This window comes from Pseudomyrmex gracilis, unplaced genomic scaffold, assembly GCF_002006095.1.
Source record: "Pseudomyrmex gracilis isolate BER0280 unplaced genomic scaffold, ASM200609v1 scaffold_149, whole genome shotgun sequence".
Taxonomy (NCBI): Eukaryota; Metazoa; Arthropoda; class Insecta; order Hymenoptera; family Formicidae; genus Pseudomyrmex; species Pseudomyrmex gracilis.
This window is the reverse complement of record NW_018020733.1, coordinates 45837-68592: the sequence shown is the minus strand read 5'-3', so window position 1 is coordinate 68592 and position 22756 is coordinate 45837. Positions and strand designations below refer to the sequence as shown.

At 38.6% G+C, this 22756-nt stretch overlaps 2 protein-coding genes across 2 annotated transcripts; one reads left to right on the top strand and one right to left on the bottom strand.

Annotated features, from left to right (window-relative positions):
* Window positions 1-1204: 1204 nt before the first annotated feature.
* Window positions 1205-8020, bottom strand: LOC109857177. Its single transcript, XM_020433260.1, has 6 exons — window positions 7876-8020; window positions 7554-7722; window positions 6033-6141; window positions 4425-4640; window positions 1841-1951; window positions 1205-1434 (listed from the first exon to the last, which is right to left on the bottom strand). Exons 2-5 carry the CDS (start codon window positions 7577-7579, stop codon window positions 1919-1921), a joined length of 384 nt encoding a protein of 127 aa, XP_020288849.1. The 5' UTR covers window positions 7580-7722; window positions 7876-8020; the 3' UTR covers window positions 1205-1434; window positions 1841-1918.
* A 2907-nt stretch (window positions 8021-10927) lies between these two features.
* Window positions 10928-12944, top strand: LOC109857179 (zinc finger protein 431-like). Its single transcript, XM_020433262.1, has 2 exons — window positions 10928-12052; window positions 12870-12944. Exons 1-2 carry the CDS (start codon window positions 10928-10930, stop codon window positions 12942-12944), a joined length of 1200 nt encoding a protein of 399 aa, XP_020288851.1.
* Window positions 12945-22756: the final 9812 nt, after the last annotated feature.

Below are 22756 nucleotides of genomic sequence, written 5' to 3'. Positions count from 1 at the left end.
CGTAATAGCCGTGTGATCGTAAATCTCAAATGGACGAAGGATAAAAGTTATCGCTACATTTCTTCGCCTTACCTTTACCCCCCGTATCTGGCCTCTAAAACGTGGGTGAGGTTGGAGTTATTACGATTGTGGATATAAAAGATTTTCGTCGCAAAAACTGTAATACTCGATATTTAGTTTTAACACTTCTTTCATCGTTTTTTTTATTATGTAACTACGTTTTATTTTGAAAATGAATATTGCAAAAATCGGAAATTACGCTAGAACCCACAAAGAGTCGGAAATGGCACCGAGTTCTATGAAAAGACGTTGTTTTAACAAGATGTTAAAAGCTTTCTTTAAGTTTCGCATTCTCTCCTTCGCTTTCTCTCATTTTCACCAACCCACACACACGTACAATAAGGCAGGTCATTAAAATTGTAAATCGGAGTCTTTGTCAAACTTTCTCTCGCGTCGGTGTTTTTAAATTTTCCATTTTCAGAATTATCACGGGGTAAGGTAAGAGGAGAGAAAGAGGAGAGTTTCACGTGAAAGCCGCGCATTGAAGCTCGCCAAGAAAGGTCCTTCGACAATAATTCAAGCGATAACTCGTCGAATAAAATTTCACAAAGAAATTCATCGCGGAGGAAGTTCGCGCGAGCCGCGCCCGCGTCAGCTGTAAAATTTCTAAGTTTATACTCGAAGTTCCCGAAAATATACTAAATTTTACAACCCGCTATAGACAGAGGGAAGTCTCGGGAATTCTGACATTCGCGAAAGTATAAAGCTCGGGCATTTTATAGCATCGACTTCGCGGAGAAAACTTCATCCCGCGCTTCTGTTTAGAGATTTAAAAGCGATACGCTGTTCCGCCCGCGTGAATTGTTTACGCGCAAAGACGTCCCTCGCGTCGATTCGCTCTCCTTCGACAACGTCTTCGCGTTACGAGATTGCGCGACAAGATTGCGGACGCATCTCGGGCAACGCGCGAGATCCTATCCTCAAAATAGATCGACGCGCGAGATCTCAGGCTCGAGAGTGTGCAAGCTTTCAACTTTTTTTTTTTTGCTTACCTTTCTTTTACTTAAAGTAAGTTTGCGATACAGAGAATCTGAGAAAAATACATCTGAAAAATATTTATGTCTCTTCGTCAAATCAGCGAAGAAGCGAAATTTATGACGCGCAAGTGTGCGGAAGTATATATTCAAGTTTCTCGCTTCAAAAATAGAGTTGCTCTTTCGCGTGAATGCGCCTTTAGAGAAGAAATATTTCTATAAGCGTATACACACAACGCGTGGGAAGAAAAAAAAAGTTCATGGTTCTGAAAAAGTTATGAAGTCGTAAATGTTGAGTTCGCAAGAGGAGTACGCTGCCAGACATTCGTCCGTCTCATTCACGTTCTCCGCATCGATATACTCCCGGCGAAGATCTTCTTCGGGCATAGACGTGCTCGGTCTGCGGAAAAAAAATTTTTACGCGAGTTTTTTTTTCAACGAGTGTTGATCAAATAAAAACGTCTAATAAAAGTTCTGCATCTCTTGATCCAACAAACATCTTTTTCGTTGAAAAAATTGGGCGAGGAACTTCTCTCCGCCGAACTTTTCAATAAAAATAATTTATTCCAAATTCATCAAAGATATGTTTCTTTTTTTTTGTTTGTAAATAAATAACACGAATATGACGTAAGCAGAAAGCGGATGTTTCTTGAACGGTGAAAAATCGTGCATTTTTTAAAGTATACAAGCAAGAGAAAAGATGTTACTTTTGTTGAATTTAAAAAATTGATATTTTGTTTTCTCGCGCGTAAAACAAAAAAAAAGAAGGCTGAGATACATCGAGAGGATTTTGAAGGATGACTCACGTGAATACGATATGTAACAGATCGCCAAGGAGCCCGTTGTGGACGTGAACGGCTCGTCGCTTGGTCTCACATATAGATCTAAGGAGACACTGACGTCCCGAATAGCCCATCCTGAAGCAATAGAGCAAATGTTCCGTCATCGTCCCCACGCGCGATGAATGATGTTTGGCGAGACAAATGAGGTGCTCGCCGAGAACAATCGTGTCGCGGACAGGAAGTGTCTGCCACGTCGTATGTATGTATGTATGTACGTACGACATGTGTGTGTGTGTGTGTGTGTGTGTGTGTACATACCGCGGAAAGTTCGGTCGTTTAGAACACTTTTGACAGCTACTTGAAAAACTTGAGCGGCCGCGCGCAACGTGCGCAAAGAGTAATTCCAACGACAGGATAAAGTGTGTCCGACACGGAAAGCGATCGGAGAAACACTCGGTAATCGATTGCCAGGTCGTTTTGAGAATTTTTGACATTCGCGTAATTAAAAATAAAATTACCTTTAAGATAAAAATTTTGAGATAAAGATTATACGACGCGAATTGTAAGTGTAGTAAGTAGGACTATATCATGTGTCACAAAGTTGGACTGTATTGTGTGGGTTTTATTATTTATTAGTATGTCTGTCACGTGAAGATCTGTTTTCGATACTCTCCGCACGTCTTCGTTTAATCGGAGCGTGTAAGTATATAATAGATTATCTCCGGTTATTCATCAAATATATATATATATATATTTGTGTGTGTAAAGGTGTGTACACAGACACACGTTATATCACACTCGCTTCCGAGACGGTTGACGTTTTTCTCTTCCCCGAAAGTAATGCGAAGAGTGACGAATGAGGGTGAAATTGGATTGAGTTTGCGGAAAGAAATGTCTCGCCGATCTTTAAGTGTCGCCGACAATGGACATCGTCAAGAAGTTCTTTAAGCCAAATGCAAAAGTCCTGTCGCGCGAGTGACCAAAAAAAAAAAAAAAAGTAATATCGCAATAAAAATGGAAACAAATAAAGAGATGGTTGTAGTGCAAAAAAAAAAGAGAAAAATAATAGGAAAGAGATGCGTTAGACGATTATTAAGTTGTCAGTTTCTCGCGAAACTTGAAACTTGCTTATAGACAGATAACTTATATGAAGCGTTTAACAAATTAAAACGAGCATGTCAAAATTATTCACGTTTATCATCAATTTTCGCTACTCATTTTCTATTCAAGACATCAAAGGCTAAAAGCGATTCAACGTTAAGCGACTGCGAAAGCCTCCCAACGTCTCCCCATCAGCATATGCTGTGGAATCCGATATGCACTAACCAGCTAAGCGTAGACGCCAATATGCAAATTTCTCGTACTTGTCGGATTCGATTTAAATGTCATGCGTCTCACCGACGGCCACTCCCGTGTACAGCCCGATGCATCGATCGCGTCCTCGTGCGCTCGGCATTTACAGGAGCGCGTTCCCGTGATAAGCGCTGAATCTTTTCGCTCGTCGTAAACAACCGAGTCACAAAACTCGGCGACGAAATTGCAAGATGTACACGTCATCTTGCAGAATAAAATGTAACGAGAATAAATAATAAATAACAGAGCGAAACAATTCTGCATCCGTGTGTACGCGTCAAGATACGCGTACACGGATCAGTTGGAGCGCGCGGATGTTGAGCTTATTGAAGAAGGAATCCTGTTTAGGGGATTCAGCGACAGCCGGAACGAAATTACGAAGAGCGCAAATCAATCTTCATCGCGAAGATAAGATGAATTGCGCTCGCAATCGTTAAATACAATCAACATAGGCGATGATAATTAGATTACCGACGCGATTGGAGAGAATACATCGCGTTCGCTTCTTTGCAAAGTGATAACAATAGCAATTTGAAAAAAAAAAAAACAATGCAGAGCATCGGTAATTAGCGCAAAATTAAAATATAATTGTTTTGACGTCACGACAATAGGTAAAACGCAAATAAAAGCGATTTGTTTTTTTCTCTCTTTGAAATGAAAATTATGATCCTGCTCTTTCCGATGTAGTTGCAATGTTAATGTAAATAAAGGCAAATTTCCGAACAAGACGCGGCTGATTATCTCGTCAAGAATTGCATTGAATATAATCTCGGTCTCGGAGGTAATAGCCTCTATTGATAAGCGTCCCGACACGTGTACTATGAGATTTGCATATCGGGTCGGGGAATTCGTATGCATAACTTTGCGCAAGCGAAAGTTCACGAAAGTGCGGACCCTCAAGTGCGAACCGGCGCTATCAGGAGAATCGAGAATCTCCCGAGGTCTTCTCTAAACAAATCTCGATGAGGAGGAGTTTACACTCGACGACCGCAAACTATTATTGTTTACAATACTTGTTAAATTGCGAATCCCGCGTAAATCAAAGCGTCACATCAAGCAAATTTGTTATTCCTCATTCGAAACGTTTTAGGTAGCTGTTTGTTATTACGATATTATTCGTCACAATATGTGCGACGCAAATTAGAAAAACATTAGGACGGAAAAAAAATTTACTCGCGTTCTTTTGATCAAAGTCCCGCAGGAAAATAAAAAGCGTTCGTGCTTATTATACTTATGTCACATCCGTAAGTTATACCGACGATTCAAATTTGGACTCCAACATGGCGTAGACCGTGCCGCGATCTATAGTTCTTCGCCGATCGTTGTTTCTCTTGACTCTGTCCTCGCTATCTCCGTTTGCCAATTCGATTTCCGTCACATCCGATGGCAACTTATATTCCGCCTCCAGAAACAAAGCCACCGACATCGTCGACGTCGGATCGTCCAGAGGCACGGCGAGAGCGAAGAACAACTGAAAGAACGAAGATATATCCCGCAAACAATTGATTGGAAGACGCGATCTGTATCTTTTGATTTCGTCAAAATATCGAATTGAAAAAAAAAACAATTTATTCCCATAACGTATCCCGCGTTTCGCTTCTTTTCGCTCTCCTTCTCGGATACGGAAATCGCGTTTTCGATATGCCGCGCGATATTATTTCACGAGCGTGTGTTTCGTTACGTCCTCGCGACGGGAAAAACCCCCCCGCGTTTTCCGGGGCCGCATCGGAAAACTCGGGGGGAGGGGGAGGGAGAAACGCGTAATGACGAAGTCGCGTCTCGCGTGATTAATCTTCCGGATAAGAACAAAAGTTCGGTCTGAAAACTTTCCCTTGTTAAATATGGATACCGGGGACAAAAATCCGCGCGGCGCACAACTCCGCGGGCGCGATAATGGCAGCTGAGAGCACGCAATAACGACGAGTTTCTTTCATCTAACGCGACGGAGGCGTAGCTAACGAGCCTGAAACTGAGTCGAAGCACCACCGAGAGTGGAGCAGGAAATGTCTACGGGCGTTAAGAGACTTTACCGCAACGCGACGTGGAAAATGTACTTACGTTCGCGATAGCGTATCGCGAGAGAGAACGTCCGTGTGCCGAGATGTAAGCGTGAATATAAAATGGGGCACGGAATAGAATAATCTTCTCCCGAATTTCAGTGAGACGTGAATAGCGAGAAGGCAGAGACTCGGAGAAATTTCAGTCAAAGCTGTCGTAAAAATGTGTACATCACTCATATGATTAAAAATATAACAACAAGTTGCGTGAACAAATATACATATATATATACAATTGCGCGTTGCAAAACCTAATTGCATATTGTCGAGACAGAAAAAAATCAACAAAAATTTGTGCGTGTAACAAAATTTTGATTGAAAAGAGAGCGCATGAAAAAACAATTCCGCGCTGAATGAAATTAAAGACTATTGATGTAATCGATCAAGTCCGCTAATTAACGTGAGTAGAGATAAGAGCGACGCGGATATAATTTAAATTGTGCTCGTTCACTCTCTTAGCCGATATCGTACGCGACGCCATATTCCGCGAGAAGCTTTTTTCACAAAAAAAAAAAAAAAACGCATCCGATAGTCTCGTACATAATTCATTAATCCGCCGAATGCTCCGCGCGCTTCGCTAATTGAATTGTATTTATCGACCGACGTATTAAATTCGGAAAATGGAGTTATTGCTAAATCTCGCATTCGAAACGGCACCAAAGAAATGTGTGTGCCTGCGCGCGCAAGTGAGTTATTTATTAGTTGAGATAAAAAAAAAAAGATATGTGGAAAAATAATTCTGTATATATTATAATTACAAATTGCGTCGTCCATATATAATAGTGTTTCAATTAAAAGTTTCTAACCCCCATTCTGCTGTCGTCGGGAAAAGACAAGCTTCTCACGTGACGCTGCACCATATCCGTCATCCGCATTTCCATCGCGCTCGCGACAACACAAAGAATCGCGAGGATTCTGCAAGAAAGGAGGACAAATAATTTTGTGCAAACGTAAAAAACAAAAAAAAAAAAAACTTGAACACAAAGAAGAGAAACGCGAATAATCGTGAAAGATATAACGCGACCTCATTTTCTTTTCACGCGGTAGATTCTTTGAAAATTTCTTTGTCTTAGAAAATTCACGATAAGAGAGAAAGAGATCGAGTGCACATCGCTCATAAAGGAACAATTCCTATATAGGTATACACCATTTTGCACTAGTCGCGACCTTAAATTAACTAACAAATTCTGATTAATGGACTCTGGAAAGAAGAGTTTTTGGTCGACAAAACTACCGCGAGAAAGATCATCAGTTTCAATTTTTAACATTACCCGTTCAATTTTTGCATTCAATTACAATATTTTCTCAAGTGGACGAATTTAGTCGTCATTTAGAAGCGAGACACGAGTATGATAAAAATTCATCAATTAGTAGAAAGACATCATCATTATTTAAACAAATAAAAAAAAAAAAAAAACGGAAGAAGATTGTCACGGTTTCAATCTTTATTTTTATTCTTGTTTGACAAACAAGCAAATAGATTTTGTACACGGGAGCAGAACGACAAGGAGAACCGACTTCATTGGCGAAAGAGACGGGTCGAAAATGCCGCGCGGAGAAGAGATGCGCATCGTCGGCTTGATTGTGGTCCCGCCGGCGAGTTCGGAGAGAAATTGCATTTCCTAGCCGCGTATATCTGGCGAACCTCGCGTCATTTCGTTTAAACAAACCGCGACCGTGCCAGTTCTCGTACTCCTCCATCAACCCCCATGTCTGCGATGTCCGGGCCCTTTGCGCGAAGACTTCCATTTTGCGGGACCTTAGCCCGGCGTTCTGTGTGATGAACGCTTTGATTACGGTCCGGCAAATAATTCCGACACCATTTTCGGCGCTGCCACCACCCAAGGCACCCAGTTCAAAACGAGAATGCAAGCCTGCAACTTTGAATCCTTTCGCTGTAATTTACCTTTCACGATGCTTCTCTCTCTCTCTCTCTCTCTTTCTTTCTCTCTCTAAATTTAATTAATATGTCCAGAATGTTGAGGTAATATAAAAGAAGACGCTTTCGCACAAAGTGAAACAGAAAGAAGATTAGAAAATTTTTTAGGCAAAAGCGATGAATCTTCTTTCGTGTATGAAAATCTTTTTTATGAATAAAAATCTTCGCGAGACGAAATCAGTAAGTAGTTTTTATATTATGTTAATGTGTATTGGCTCGCATTTGCCTCTAAAATTTTCTATTTGAATTTAAACAATTCTAATAATATTTTCTATTAAAGGTATATTATTGTTTTAAAAAGTAACTTTAAAGAATGATCGTGTGCAATGTGAATTATCGAAACACACGTGGTTTTAAGATCAGTGACTTATGTGCTTTGTTATCTTACGCAAGTTTATTGATGATAGAAGTCATCGAGGTACAGAAATATCATCAGAGGCAGTGCATTCAAATGTGAAGAGATTTGTTGGTTTTTGATCGATCTCCAGATCAAAATTATAATAATTTTTTTGCATATATAAAACAACAATTATGTCGTCCAGAGAGATTCCAACTTCCTACAAGTATAATTAATTTTGTTAAAATTTTGTAAAATGTAAAAATTTTTTAAAACCTATTTAATATGTAACAACATCTAGAAATTTTAATTTAAAAAACTTTTTATTCTTTTACATGAGAACTATGAAATTTTGAAATTTTTATTGACTTACCTTATAGTGTCTTGATTTTTTTTTACGTTATATATTCAGATTTGCTCTTTCAGTCACTTTGTAATCACGATTACGTAACTAAGTAATTTATAATTATTTTTAAGTATAATTTGTGTGCGAAAAATCATTCGAGAAAAGGCTTTACAACTCACTTCGACGTGTTCACTGCGACGTGTGAAACACGAAAGTGTGAAACCGCTGAGTTTCGACCGCACATCAAGTCGATAACTGGAATCGCAAAGTTATCGGTTAGCCTAATATAAAAAAGAAAAATCTATTTAATTATATAGCAAACAATTTTGAATAATTTTGATGTTTTATATAATTTTAAACGATTTTAATTTTTATATTTTAACATATTTAGGTTTATCATTTATCGATTGTTTTATAAGAAATGTAATATATACACGCACATGTATACATACATGTACGCGTATATGTACCATATTTATAGTTCAATGATTGATATAAATAATAATCACAAAATCAGTGCAATATTTACAATTTCTCATTTATTGCCGCATGATCGCAGATATTCGCGATGCGCACGCAGCACTCGAGATTAGACTAAGATTTAATTGCTGCGTTTTTTTTCCGTTCGACAAAAATCTGATTGGTTGTCAAATAAAGAACTCTAGAAAACTTTATCCGACAGTCAATCAAATCTTTGCCAAACGGAAAAAAACCGTAGCAGATAAATATTGAGAAGTGAGGCGTCGTGTATTTTCGCCCATGCGCGCCAACGGCTCTGCGTCAGTAAAGTATCTAGTACGAATAAAATAGAAGGTGCCCGACTATGTTATTTTACAAATTGTTGTTTAATTTATGGAGAAAAATATGCGATTACATAAATTTTCCACTCGTTAGTGTATCTATTTTAATTTTATATATTTGACACACAAATGATCGTATATCAAACACATTTCTATTGCTTATTTCTGCCGTAACAACGTAGCAAAACAAAAGTCGTTTTGTAGCAATCGAACGTGATTGGCTCTTACTATTAGAACCGACAAATCAACGCCGAGCGTTGACAAGACAACAATTCAGCAATATTTCTGCTGAACACGGTCAATATTATCTTTGTAGGAGCCAAACGTTTGACTCCCAAAACATATTACTTTGTTGCAATTGCTCTGCAGCTGAGGCACATGCGTGAAAACGGCGTCCCAGTTCCTAACAGTGACCTCACACGCTATTTAACAACTCTGACGATAGTGTCACCAAATGTCACGTGTTTCCTTAGTTTCTTTTCTTGTTGCTAACCACGTGTTTATGAACTAGCGGAGGTGGATGTGTCGTATGTTAAAAATTAAATAACATGCGACCTTCCGCAAATAAAAAAGACATAGATTTGTGAATTTGAGGTTAGGTGTATGTACTTTATAGATAATAATAAAAATATAACTTATATGGGATATTGCTTATTTCCTACACACATATTACAAGTGTATGTGTGTATATCACATTATCATGGGCCCTTATTTAGAGGGAACTAAAACAAAGTAGTGACTATTACACCAAATCGACACACAAGTGCCATTATCGATTTCGACGAGCTTAGATAAACAAAGACAAACGATACGTAACGTCCACCCTTCGCGCTGGTATGTATGACAGAAAGCCTACGCCAGGGGTACTGCTAGCGTACGTGCTCCTACTACGCAAATCCGTTTTTCTCATGAAGCTAGTCATTCAAAGTACATGGCACTCCTTTCTAACGTCAGTTCTTTTGCAAAAAAGATTTTATAATGGATAGAGGTTTTTATAATGTATAAAAGTTTCTCAGTTATTTTTTCACATTAATTGTTTTTGTAGTACAGAAGATATATATATATTTTTCCTCAAGTATTTAAAAGAAGAGGATTAGCTTTTCTTTTTGTAATTTCAATATTACTACTTTCAATATACTGGAAATCTGTAGTTTACTATAGATTTTCTGTAGTTACGTGTACTATAAATTTTCATTACTAAAACAAGCGGTGTGAATATCGAAACGCAGCTATTATGTATCCAATATGTTTATGTGGACGCGTATATAAAACATATATTATTCGCCTTGAGTGCACGAGATGTATATGTGAATAACAGAAAGAATATAACTTATACGATAAAAATACAAAAATACATATATAAGTGATTTATGTATCTACTATAAAATTTTTATATAATAAAATATTTCATAAGTAATAAGAAATACGTTCATCGAATTAGAAGCTATAATATAAATTAACACACATTTAAATTAAAAAAGTAATTGTCTCGTTCTGCTGATAGCGATCGAAAAGAATCTTCAGACATTTTCGATTTTTCGACGATCATTCATTTTTCTTGTATAAAAGTTTTTTTCAGACATTTAATTGTTCGGTTTGTTGCGATAACACATTTGCCTTCTTAAAATGACCATGCTCATACTTATAGTTATTGCGTATAAATATACGCGTGTTTGACATAAGTTGCAAATATAATGTATATTATAAAATATTTATTATACGCACTATGCTGTAAGCGTATAATTTTAAAATACATAAGACCGTTGATACCTCCATCATAAAGGATCTCGAGAACAAAGTTTTAAATTTTTTTCTTCTTTCTATTGTGATAGAAAAACACAAAACAAAAAAATGAGTGAGACCGAGAATATATTGCACATCAGTTCGATATCTATAGAATGTACTGTTTGTGGAAAATCTAAGACATCCAAGAACAGTTCGAGGAATACGTGTGCATGTGATAATCCTAAAATTGAAAAGCATAAGAAAAAGCGCATTAATAAATATATTCCCCGTTATTCTTGTAAAGTAAGCTGTTTTTCTCATTCGTCTTCGAAGATGTTTAAAAAAATATAATAAATATGTTATAACTCTCTCTCTCTCTCTTTCTCTATACCGCAAATAGATATAATAAAATTTACTATATTTCTTTCAAGATGTGTGGAAGGTCTTTCACATCATCTTCCGCTTTACGTTACCATACGAGCGCTCACTCGCCTACAAGACCGTATAAATGCGAGAAATGTGGAAAAAACTTCAAGACCAAACACACGTTGCAAATGCATTCAAAAATTCATTTAACTGAGAAACCGTACGTCTGCGAGACATGTGGAAAAGGTTTTATAAGCAACTACCATCTGCAAGAGCATTTGGTAAGTCATTCAACAGCTAGACCGTTTAAATGCGATTCATGCGGAAAGAATTTCAAATCCAAGCATGTCCTGCAAGTGCACGAGAAAAGTCATTTGAGTAAAAAACCGTTCACCTGTGACAAATGCGGCAAAGGTTTTGTGACCAGGCACAATCTGTACGTGCATCAAAAAATTCATTTGAACTTGAAGCCGTTTGCCTGTGACAAGTGCGGACGATGTTTCAAGGACAAGCACAAACTGAGACGGCATTCTGTATTTCATTCGTCTTTGAGACCGCACACATGTAAGGATTGCGGAAAAAGTTTCAAGACCAAGGACAATCTGGCCCAGCACAATGAACTTCATGTGTCTTCAAAAACGTTCATCTGCGACAAGTGCGGAAAAGGCTTCATGGCCAAGTACAAACTGCAATATCATTTGGCGAGACACACATCTTTGAGGAAGTACAAATGTAGGGAGTGCGAAAAGAGTTACAAGACCAAAGACTGCTTGGTGAAGCATGAAAGAACTCATCCGTCCGCGTATCCGTTCAAATGCAAATGTGGAAAAAGTTTCGAGACCGAAGCCAAGCTTAAGCCGCACGTGTCTTGTTGTCCAAATTTGAGACCGCATAAATGTATAGAATGTAAAAAAGTGTTCAAGGAGAAGAGAGCCTTACGAACGCATCAGATAACTCACTTCTATTCGAGACCGTTTTACTGTGACTTATGCGGAAAGGGTTTTACACTCAAGCACAACCTGAAGATGCACTTGATACGTCATTCACCTTTGAGACCGTATAAATGTAATATATGCGGAAAAGCATTCAAAACCAAAATGGTTCAGCAAGTGCATGAAAAAAATCATTCGAGCACGAAACCGTATAACTGCGACAAATGCGGGAAAGGCTACGTGACGAAACACTGCCTGCAAATGCATTTCCTGAGACATGCAGCTCCAAAGCCGCACAGATGTAAGAAATGTGGAATGGGTTTCAGATTCAAATACGACCTAAAGCAGCATAATAAAAATCATCTAATTTATTATTGCAGAGTAAGTGTCTTTCTCTCCACAAAATATTTATATGTACAAGATGTATTGTACATTCATATATACAATCATATCTAAGAAACGTGTTGTCTGTTTTTTTTTTTTTTTTTTTTTTTAGAGAAGCAGACCCTTCCCGTTAATTATAATAGCGCGACGCACTGTAATATGCAAGATTTGTGGAAAAAAATGTAAGACAACAAAACGAGTGCCGAACAAATCTATGTGTGGTGATTGCAAACAAACTAACAAAAACAATTCGAGGAAACAAAGCGACCCTCATAAAAACAGAAGCTATACATGCGGTGTAAACTATTTTTCTGTTGTATATATATATGTATTTTTTTTAAAAACACTTAGAAAAGTAATACACTATATATGTATGCGACTATATACATTGTACATCTAAATATATAGATGGATTTAAAATTTTTTTTTCCAGATTTGTAACCGGTCTTTCGAGACAGCTCGAGATTTAAAGTGCGATTTGAAAATGCACTTGTCTTCGGTATCGCATAACTGTCAAGTATGTGGGCGCGCTTTCAGCCGCCAAGGTAACCTGCAGCGGCATATGCAAAATCACGAAAAAGAAGAAATTTATTACTGCAGAGTAAGTGTGTTTCTCGAGGATATTTATAGGATTTACGCGCATCTTCTTTCTTTCTATTCAATTTCCGCGCGCGCGCGTGTGTGTGTGTGTGTGTGATATGAAAAGGTATTCTTTTTCTTAAAACAATTTCTGAATATATTACTATTCTGTCATCTCTTGATACATAGTCACGAGTATGTGTGTATCTAAACTGTGCAAAACTTGTGCTTTTAGAGAAGCAAACCGTTTATAACTCCCAAACCGACGAGAACTGCTCAGTCGATCGAGAAAAATAAACCAGATGTATAAGTACAACATATCTATAGGTAAGAATAATATTGAGAAGAACTATATACTGACAAAAGTTGAGAAACACAGTAGTTATTGAAGAACTTTGGTGTACGAATATATATACATTACTGTGTGCGAGTCAAAACTTCTGCAAAGTGATGAAAGTAAATTCAATTTGTTCGAAAATGACTTCAGAAATAATGTGCGACATTATTTTATTGGTCAGCGATTAAAAAATATTATTTTGTTTCTTAACTTTCGTCAGCAAGTGTGACGTAACGAATAATCTGTAGTTATGCGGATGTGATAAAAACTAAACTATATAATTGACGATCATATCTCGCGAACTCGAATCGCACCAAAGTCTAGTCTTTAAATCACTGACAGTACAACGATTACTATTCCGTTTTTAAATTTAATATAAAAATATATATATATATATAATAATATATTGAATTATATGTATACGTAAAACCTAAGAATTATCTTGAACGACCACCGGTAAGAGACAGAAAGAATAGAATTATATGATGCAAATATATTTGTGTAACTGATGAAGATTTATATTTGTGACAAAATTATTTTGTCACAAACTATATTTTGTAAGTAATAAAACGTACCAATAAACGGTCAATTTTTGTGTGTGTGTGTGTGTGTGTGTCGGATGCAAATCATTGTAATTATTTTGCTATAGATAAAAAAAACACACAAAAAGACTATGTGTGCGTGAATATGTTGTAAAAATATATCGTCTAATCTGAAAAAGAACGTCGAAAAATTTCATTAAATGATATCGCGGAATGTGCATGTGCCATTTTCTAAAATTGTAATCAGCGTTAATTAATCGACGCTTAATCGTTCTAAGTCAATCAAGATGTGTTCCTTATAAAAATATACATACAATGTCCACATAAAACCTACTCTATCTTGCTATACAAATACGCGGAATATCTTATATCTTTGTATCATCTTTTGTATATACTATTCTGTAAACATTTCAAGCAAGACGTTTCTTCGGAGAAAAATATGCGACAATCTACCGCTTCAACTTTTTAAATGTATGCCAAGACACATAGTGCGTTTTTATTGAATGTATAAATATATATAAATATGTGTAAAAATATATATAAATATTTGGAAGAGATGTTTATAAAGATCAGAAAAAATAATAGCCAAAAGCAGTAATGTATCAATTACTCACCCTTTTAATTCTTTTCCTTCTAATTAAGATTTTTAACATTTGCAATGAGATTATATTACTGCATTGAAAATTTTTTCGAGATATTTATAACGTTCCAATCAAACTTGTCTGGTTAATAAGAGAACTTTCGTAGTTCTCAGAGAAAACGGACTCAAAAGACACCGATTGAATAATTCCGACTCAATAAGTTAAGTGCGCTATTTATCGTTTTCTTAGAGCAGTGATATCAAAGATTTTGACGTTCTCACGTCTTTCGCACGAACGCGCGTCTTCTTCTTCGGTCGGAAAAAAGAAGACCTTGCTCTGAAAAGATCTTTTTAAACCGAACAACTTTAAATTGCGATTGCAGTAGCTGGCTAGACCCGGAAGCGGAAGAAATGCGCGTTTCTCAATGAGTCTGATCGAGCAAGAAAAGAAGAAGCGTCGTGCAAGAGATGCACGAGCTCGCGAAAAAGATATATCTCAAACATTTACGATTGAAGTGTTTCTTTCGGTAATTTATAGAACGCATTCTTTTTGCAAGAAAAAACATTCGAACTTTCATTAGAAGTTTTGACTCATCGCGTAATTTCATTTCTCCGAAAAGATCGTCCGAAAATAAAATTCAGCAACGCGAGAATAAATTAAATCACGCGGAAACTAATGTCGCGAGCGTCGGTTTTGGTTCTCCTCCAAAAAAAAAAAAAAAACGAAGACGATCCGGACAAAGACAAAATCTACCAGCTCCGTTGTTCGACCCCAATTCCCCAAGATCGATCCATGGCGAGGGAATCAAGTCGTACACTTTTACCGAAGATCCGACAAGGGTGTACGTAGCGCTACATAACCGGTTAAGAGCTGACAAAGCTAATTTGGCGGAGTGCGCACCTGGGACGTGCTAAGGAGAATCTGTACGAAGGGGGTTGATGGGAAGAAGAGTACGTCGAAAAATATAGACTCGTTACGCTGCGGAAATGAAAAGCGAATTCTCGAAGAAGGCGCCGGTCGAACAAATCGGGAAATCACTCTTCGGTAACGCCGCGCAAATCCGAAAAAAGTTCAAGAAAAACCATGTGAGAGAGTTGGAGGGAAAGCAGAAGGGAATTGAAGTGACCCCGGATCCACTGACGTGACTTTTTCAGGAGATACGTGAGAAAAGAGAAGGGCGTACCCGGGACAGGTAATATCGGTTGCGGCTCAGTGATGTTCATCCAACTTGAGTTTTCAATCGCTCTGATGCGTGAAGTAACATCGATGACATCACGTGTGAGAATTTAAGTACCAACTATTAGGCGCTCGCTTGAAAAAAAAAATTATTTATATAACGTGTACTTTAATTCGCAATTACTTATACATTCTAGTTCGCTGAAAATTTATCATCAAATCGACGGAACTTTTGCACAAAACTCGCGAATACTCGACTGAACGAATATTTCCGGTTCGCTCACAGATATAAGAGCCACGGTGATGCGCCCCTTTACGGTTAACGCAGCGGCGATGTCGTTCTCTCTACGGGTAGCCCGTATATTTCTTTAACGAACCCCGATATAAATTTTATAGCGCCACTGCAAATTAGTCATAAAAGGCAATATCAAACGGCATCTGATATTCCGATAGGAAAAAAAAAAAAGATCGGATCTAAAAGAGAAAGTTTGCGCTTTTTCATGAGAGCAGTTGCCGAGTTTCGAATTGAAATTAAAGTTTCACGGCTTTTTCGCGAGATCGAAGTTGCGCGACCCCCCGTCGATTAATAATGTTGATCATCATTGTCGCAACTTTTACTTTATCGAGAGAATAGAAGCCGAATTTTTTTTTTCCGCCGCGAGAATTGAGCGTCACGAGCGTTTTCGTTGATGCCCGGAAACTAATTACATTCCGATCCGGGCTGAAAAGAGCCTGAAAGGGAGAACTTTTTCCAGTATTAATTAACGCGAAGTTATCGATTCTGTCAATTTCAGGGTGTTCAGATTTTCCAGATTGCTCTGCCCCCACCACGTAACGTCTTACACTTTTAATGTCTGGAAAAAATTAATTTTGTTCGGAAAAAGAAACACAGAAAAAGTGAGCATTAATTGCAAACGTATGTAAAAATATATAAACGACGTGTACTTTTCTTAAATCTGGCTTTCTCTTAACAAAAAAAAAGGCACACGTCCGTGGTAATCTCATTGTGTAACCCGATTAACCTCTCGGTCGTCTATCTTGACCGGCCGAGACACCAGTAATAGGATCTTCCGCGAGACACCACGAAAAATCGTCCGCCACAATCGATTGTCCGGCTGTCTGGACCGATTCGAGTTGGCGGCAATCGCGAATAATAATGGTCGATGCCAGACTTTTCTTGGGGATGGCCGAATCGAGGGCGAGAAGGAAGCGACGGAGAGTCGTCGTGACGAATAATGCAGTTCTTCCGGCTGTCCTGTACGCGAACAAGTTAATTTCTACATCCTGGAAGTGAAGCGCGACCATTGAAAGAAGTTGAATTTGATTTTTTCTTTGCATCCAGCAGAGTTTCACTCGAGTTTTTTGCGTACAGCAAAGATTTAAAAGAGTTTTCAAAGCCTTTGCGCGTGATGAAAAATTGTATTTGAAATAAAAAGGAAAACTATTATATTTGTCACACTGATAAGAGTTGTTGTTTTTTTTTACAGAAATTTTCATACACACATCAGATCGAGGTCTTTTGTTGTATCTTTTACTACACGTACACGCAAATTCCAAAGGTGTACGTTGAAAAGAGATCCGTCGTTGCATTCAAACTCTACGCGTCAATTCAAACCCCGCGCGCATAATTTTTCGCAAACAAATTGGCATCGATAACAACATTCGAGCGTCGGCGAGCACAAAAAACGACGACAAAAATCAAATGCAAATATATATAATCGCAAACGAGCGGGATGAAAAATTCAACGGCGTGATATTAATATTCGGAACTTTCTCCATTTTACGGTTGTTCGTATTACCGTTGGTTATACGAGCAGTATTAATCGAATAATGTAAAAAAAAAAAAAAAAAAAAAAACTATTTGCCGGAGGCATTTTCGCGCCCGATATATCGAGCACGTAGAGTCGCGGTCGGAAACTGAGCGGTCACGTCACACGCGTCGCGCGTGTATTCCGCTTCCGCGACACATCGGGAACGCGCGCGCGAATCCCGAGATATCTAGGCGCTTCCTTTTTCCTGCGGCTCTTTATTTTTTTTTTTCTTTTTTTTTTTTTTTGCCCCCAGATGCGGCAATTTTCTCGGATGATAATAACCCCCGATCCGGTCGCGCGCCTTCGGAAAGTATTCGATCTCGCTCGTTTCTGAATTGGCGACGGAATAAATGCTTACCGTACACTTTGGCCCCGCGCGATATACGAAACGTACACGCTCTGCTGAGAGCCTGATGGGGCGCGGCAGAAGGCGGCTTGCGGAATGTCTTCGTACGTGGCTGGCAAGGTAGATGGCTAGATGGTCGACGTTAACTCGCGATGCACGACGTTGCACGGAATCGGGTTAATCGATTTCCGGGGTAACGTACATGTACACACGTGTGCTGTACGTACGTGTAGGCACATGTACAACGAGAAGACAGAGAGAGAGAGAGAGAAAAAAAAAAAGAAGGGTGTATGTGCATTTCAACATATCAGAGCCAATTTGCGCGCGATAATAAAAAAGTTCAATGCTAGGCGACGAGATCCAATTTGTCCCGTCGAGAAGAAATAAAAATTTGCCACAAAAACTTCGACGTTCAAGTACCGCTTTAAGAAAAACTAAAAAAAGATTTTTCTTGCATCATCTCTCGTTGTTACTTGGTATTTAAATTAGTTTTTAAATTTTTTATGAAAATCAACACATTGTTTTCTCAAAAAATCCAATTTAATCGATGCAATTACCGTCGATTTTATCTCGCGTTATTCATCAAGCAAGGTTCAGAAATTTCTTGCAGAAGATCGTAAACGCGATAAAGCCAACTACAAATCTTCAAAATGCAATATATATATATATATATACCTGATATTATAATTATCAATTATGCGCAACGTTGCGTTTTGTCGACTTAAGCCTCGCGTATTTATATTTATCCTCTCTGTCCCTTTCTGCTGCGAAGATTACGTCTCTTACGTGTATTAGTCCTTGTTAAGTCGCCAATCCCGACTGCTAGTCGCGCAAGTAAGCTCATAATCGTTTTGCTTCTCGTGCCGCTCAAAGCGAGAAGGACCGAACTTCGGTCAAAGTGGAAGATGAACTCGTCTGACGTGGCCCTGAGGCGTACCGAGGCGAGAGCGGATAGCTAGGGGATAGGGTAGGTAGGTAAGGTACGTAAGTTGGGTAGGGTAAGGAAGAACGCGAGAGGAAAGCGGAAATTCTGGACAGTATTTAATGCGGTTGCGCCCATTGCGACCGAGTCGCACCGGGGCGCGGCTTTATGCGATGTAATTCCGATGCAAATCTGTCTGTTGAACTTTTCACCCATTACCGTCGCACACCGCGCGCGCCTCGTGTCTGCGGTTGTGCGCCAGCAGCAAGCCAATGTTCTATATAGAGAGCAGCGCTTCTTTTCCTTAGATCGTTCCAAGGAGGCTCTGGCAAATCTTTGTCGGGACTTCAAAGTTCACTTCGCTCGTAATTTGTCAAGTTATTAGACTGGAATACAAGGATTCTAATTTGCCGGTATTCTGTTGTTTCTTTCTCCATCCGTTGTAACATCGAAATTGTAACTGTATTTTCTTACAGAAATTTTCCTTCGTCTCCGCAATAAAGAAATCTTCTTAATTTTGTTTTTCAAAATTTTGAAATTATCAAAAATTTGTGTTTATTGAAATTTACTTTGAAAAGTTCCAAAGCATTAATTTTTTGCCGATTATATCGCGATAACTCGATCGCATCGAATTGGATTGCGTATGCCAACTCGATAGCCGTTCATTTTATTAAAGAGAAATATTCGCTCTATTTTCATACAACGCGGTGCTTCAATCCAAACTCTCTATTGATATTATCGTATATATTTCCACTCTGTATTGTATCGTTTCTTCGATCTTTTGCGACACTTTTTCTTTCTTGAAATTTTAAGCTACACGCGACGTTAATGAATCGAAATGAAACGCGTTTTGCGCGAGGACGAAAACACGGTCGCGTGTAACAGATGCAGACATGCCGCCCGTTCAGTCATTCACCCCCTCGGGAATTTCGCGACCATCCCTCTCCCCTGAACTCATCCGGTGCAGCGCGCGTAGGTCGGCGCTGGAAAGGTCGTCGTTTAAATCACCTGGGCGGGGCTGAAGGTCCCGGATACCGACCAAGAGCCGCCATCTGCACACCGAGGGGCGAACAATCCCCTATGTGAGTTTGCCGGCGCGAACACTCGCCCTCGCGTTTCCGATTCGCGAAATAGAATTTCGTCCGCGGATTTACACCGCTTTGCGACACGTGCTTACCTTCCTACACACTCCTCATTTTATTAAGTGATATATTTCTGTATAAATGATATATTTCTTTGAAATTCGCACACAATAGTTTATTAAAAAAAAAAACGTGTGCGATATATTCAAAAGACGTAAAACAATTTTCCAAGTCTCAAAATAAATGTTGTTTTAGAGTTTTTTTAAGTTCTGACAAAGTTCAAGTTTTATTTTGAAGATACTTTAAAAGAGGATTTTCCCTGTCCTTTCTACAAATTGCATATATGTCATTCTTTTCTGTAGTTCTCGTACTGTAAAAATTCAATGTAAGAGAAAACCCCGCGCGCGGTTTTACATAGAAATAGCGGAAAAATTTGTCGGCGATAGCATTACGTTCGCGTATGAACGATACTTGCTGGGTCTCTATGCGCTCATTTAAATTGCTTTGGCGAGAATAAGATGCCGATTTAGAATTTTCCGCAATGTCTACCGATCGCTTGTTATGCGCGACGACAATGGTACACGCAAACGTTCCGATGTTCGTTGCCAGCTGCAGTCGCACCGAGGCCGTTGAGCCTTCGCACACACACACACACACACACACACACACACACACACACACGTACACACACGTGAGAAAAAGCTGCATCTCGCATTCCATAGCCTTGCGGGAAATTGCGGCGAAAAACCACGCCGTGGCGTTGTTCTATACGTACCGCGTCATGAAATTTTTCCCGCGCAATTCCTTCGTAAATCTCGCATCCTTTGTTTCAATGAACGCGCCGCGCGCGATATTACTCGAGCGCAACGCGGCGATTCGCACGCGCCGCCAAATTATTTCGTGCGAGAAAAACCCAACGAGATTACCAATCGTAATTCACTTTTTGTCCGAGTTTGCAACATTTGCGGCGAGATTTTTCCTCGCCCCGTTGAATAAAGCGCGAGAAAGCGATACTTTTATATCTACAACAGTTAATAACCGAAAACACGATGTATTGAGAATGTATTTTGTGAAAAAAAATATGTGCGGAAAATGTCTTAAGAGACGTTTGAGAGTAAAACGGGCGCAAGCCCGTAAAAATAACCCCATGTGCTTTTTTTTTTCTTTTCTCTTCTACTTCCGAACTCTTCACCAATGCGACAACATTCGCGATCGCACTAGTCGATATACATATATGTATTATGTTATATATATCGCGAAACGCGATTGGCGGTGTGATCGCGCGCGGATTAAATGTACACAAAAAAAAAAAAAAAAAAAAATCCAGGAATAAATTTAACAAAAACCCGCAAGGACGACGCGGCTCGAAAGGTGGAGGACGCGTTTTCAAAAACTAGGGCGTGCGAAGGGGTCGTTCTGTGCACGCGCATGCAACGCGCAGATGTAGGTGTGTGTTTCGTGACCCAAAAATGACGGGGCGAGCGACTGCCAAGCCCCGAATGGCACTACTCGGCTCGCAAAGGCGCGGCGGAGAGACCACTAAATTCATGGTGCGCTAATCAATAATGTATTTAGCGTGTGCAACTTCGTGCGGCGTGGTGTATCCCAGCTGGGACACGTACGCCCGTGAAAGGTGGCGGCAACGGGGCCCGAGCGCATTGTTCCGCGCACTGCAAATCCAAGTGTGTTAATTTAACACACTTGACGTGTGTTTTTATTGAAGTCACTTTTAATATGTTTCTTAGTGTTTAAAATTAGAACACGCTTAATACGTGTTGATTTAACTCACTAAAGTAACACGTTTTAAATGTATAATTTGTTGCGTGTAATAAACGACATATTATCGTATAAAAGTTTGGAAGCTCTACGTTTTCATAGGAGAACAGAATAATAATATTTATGTTCAAAAAAGCTGCAATATGAAAAACTTAGATGACTATGGTATAATAAAGTTTGTCATAGTGCAGTATTCTTTAAAAATATTAAAACATTATTATTTTGTTCTCCTAAGAAAACGTCGAGCTTCCAAACTTTTATCACCTGGTTCAGTATGTAATATTTTGAAGTTCATGTTATACGTGTCATTGATTTGTCTCTCTTGAGAAACATCAGAAATAAAACCAGTAGATGGTGATGATTCGAGTACGAGGCTTGATGGTTTTTCATACAAAAAAAGTACGTTAACCTCACTTTTGTCTTCAATTTCATCATTTTCTTCAATATCACATAATTTATTATTTCGATCGGCATCAAACTTTTGTAAAATGATTTCTTTGTTGTTGATCATTGATTGTAAATAACACTACATTGTTATTGCTGGCTTCTATTAAAGTTGCACGTACAATTTGAGCGTCAGAGATATATTTTTTAGATGAAAACGTGAATGCGTTTACAACGTTCACCGATTAAACAGTACACTTTCTTCTTCATATTAAATAAAAAATATATTAAATTTTCACAAATCACATTAAACATATATTGCACGTCAGCACACTTCTTTCCGCCGCGCTGTACTTGTCCTAACATATCTCTGTACTCTGGAAGGAGCGAGAAAGAAAGATTGATGCGCGCGCAACTTTCTACGCAGAGACAACGACAATTTTGATGTGTATTTTTTGAAGTGTTTTAATTTTGAAACGTTTATCTGTTCAAACGTGTAAAAGGAGAAATATGTTTTATTTTAACATGTCTAAAACTTATATGTTTTATTTTATTACACATTTTAGATGTTTACGCATTTTAACACACATGCGATCTGCATAAAATTATCATATTACACACTTATGTGTGTTTAAATAACACGGATAAGCGTGTAATCTTAAAATTACACAGAAAAAATGTGTTAAAGTAACACACATGGATTTGCAGTGCGGCCATTCGAGAGTCCGGCGGTTAAGGTCTCGCGGAATAATTACAAGTTTGCCATTGAATCAAGGAATGCGAATACCAAACAAAACAGAAACAGTCGCTCCGTGCAATTTCCATTATTAATTCAATTAGCGCAATGCTAGATGCATACCGATTGTGGAGATTAATGCGTCTCGCGCGGACGCATATAATCTCATTTCGCGCCGTCTCAACGATTGAGAAATATACGTGCACTAACTATCCGATATATAGTATCTGAAAAAGTTTGACACAGCCAAGCAAAGATAGATTGGATCGATATGAACGGAAAGAGTCATGTACCATTTTGCGAAATTCGCAATATATTTTTTTTTTTTTTTTTTTTTTATTAAGTTTTATTTATCTTCACACTTTGGCTGTGTCAAAATTTCTCAAACACTCTGTATAAATACAAGAAACTTCGGATTTCGTAAACTTT

What these genes read in the sequence shown, in the direction of transcription:
- LOC109857177 (XM_020433260.1), bottom strand. Translation starts at nt 7,579, where the DNA reads ATGACTTCTATCATCAATAAACTTGC. An exon ending in TCTATCATCAATAAACTTGC is followed by an intron (nt 6,142 to 7,553) that starts GTAAGATAACAA and finishes CCTTTCTTGCAG; the next exon opens with AATCCTCGCGATTCTTTGTG. An exon ending in AGTCCAAATTTGAATCGTCG is followed by an intron (nt 1,952 to 4,424) that starts GTATAACTTACG and finishes CTATTGCTTCAG; the next exon opens with GATGGGCTATTCGGGACGTC.
- LOC109857179 (XM_020433262.1), top strand. Translation starts at nt 10,928, where the DNA reads ATGCATTCAAAAATTCATTTAACTGAGAAACCGTACGTCTGCGAGACA. An exon ending in ATCTAATTTATTATTGCAGA is followed by an intron (nt 12,053 to 12,869) that starts GTAAGTGTCTTT and finishes TTGTGCTTTTAG; the next exon opens with AGAAGCAAACCGTTTATAAC.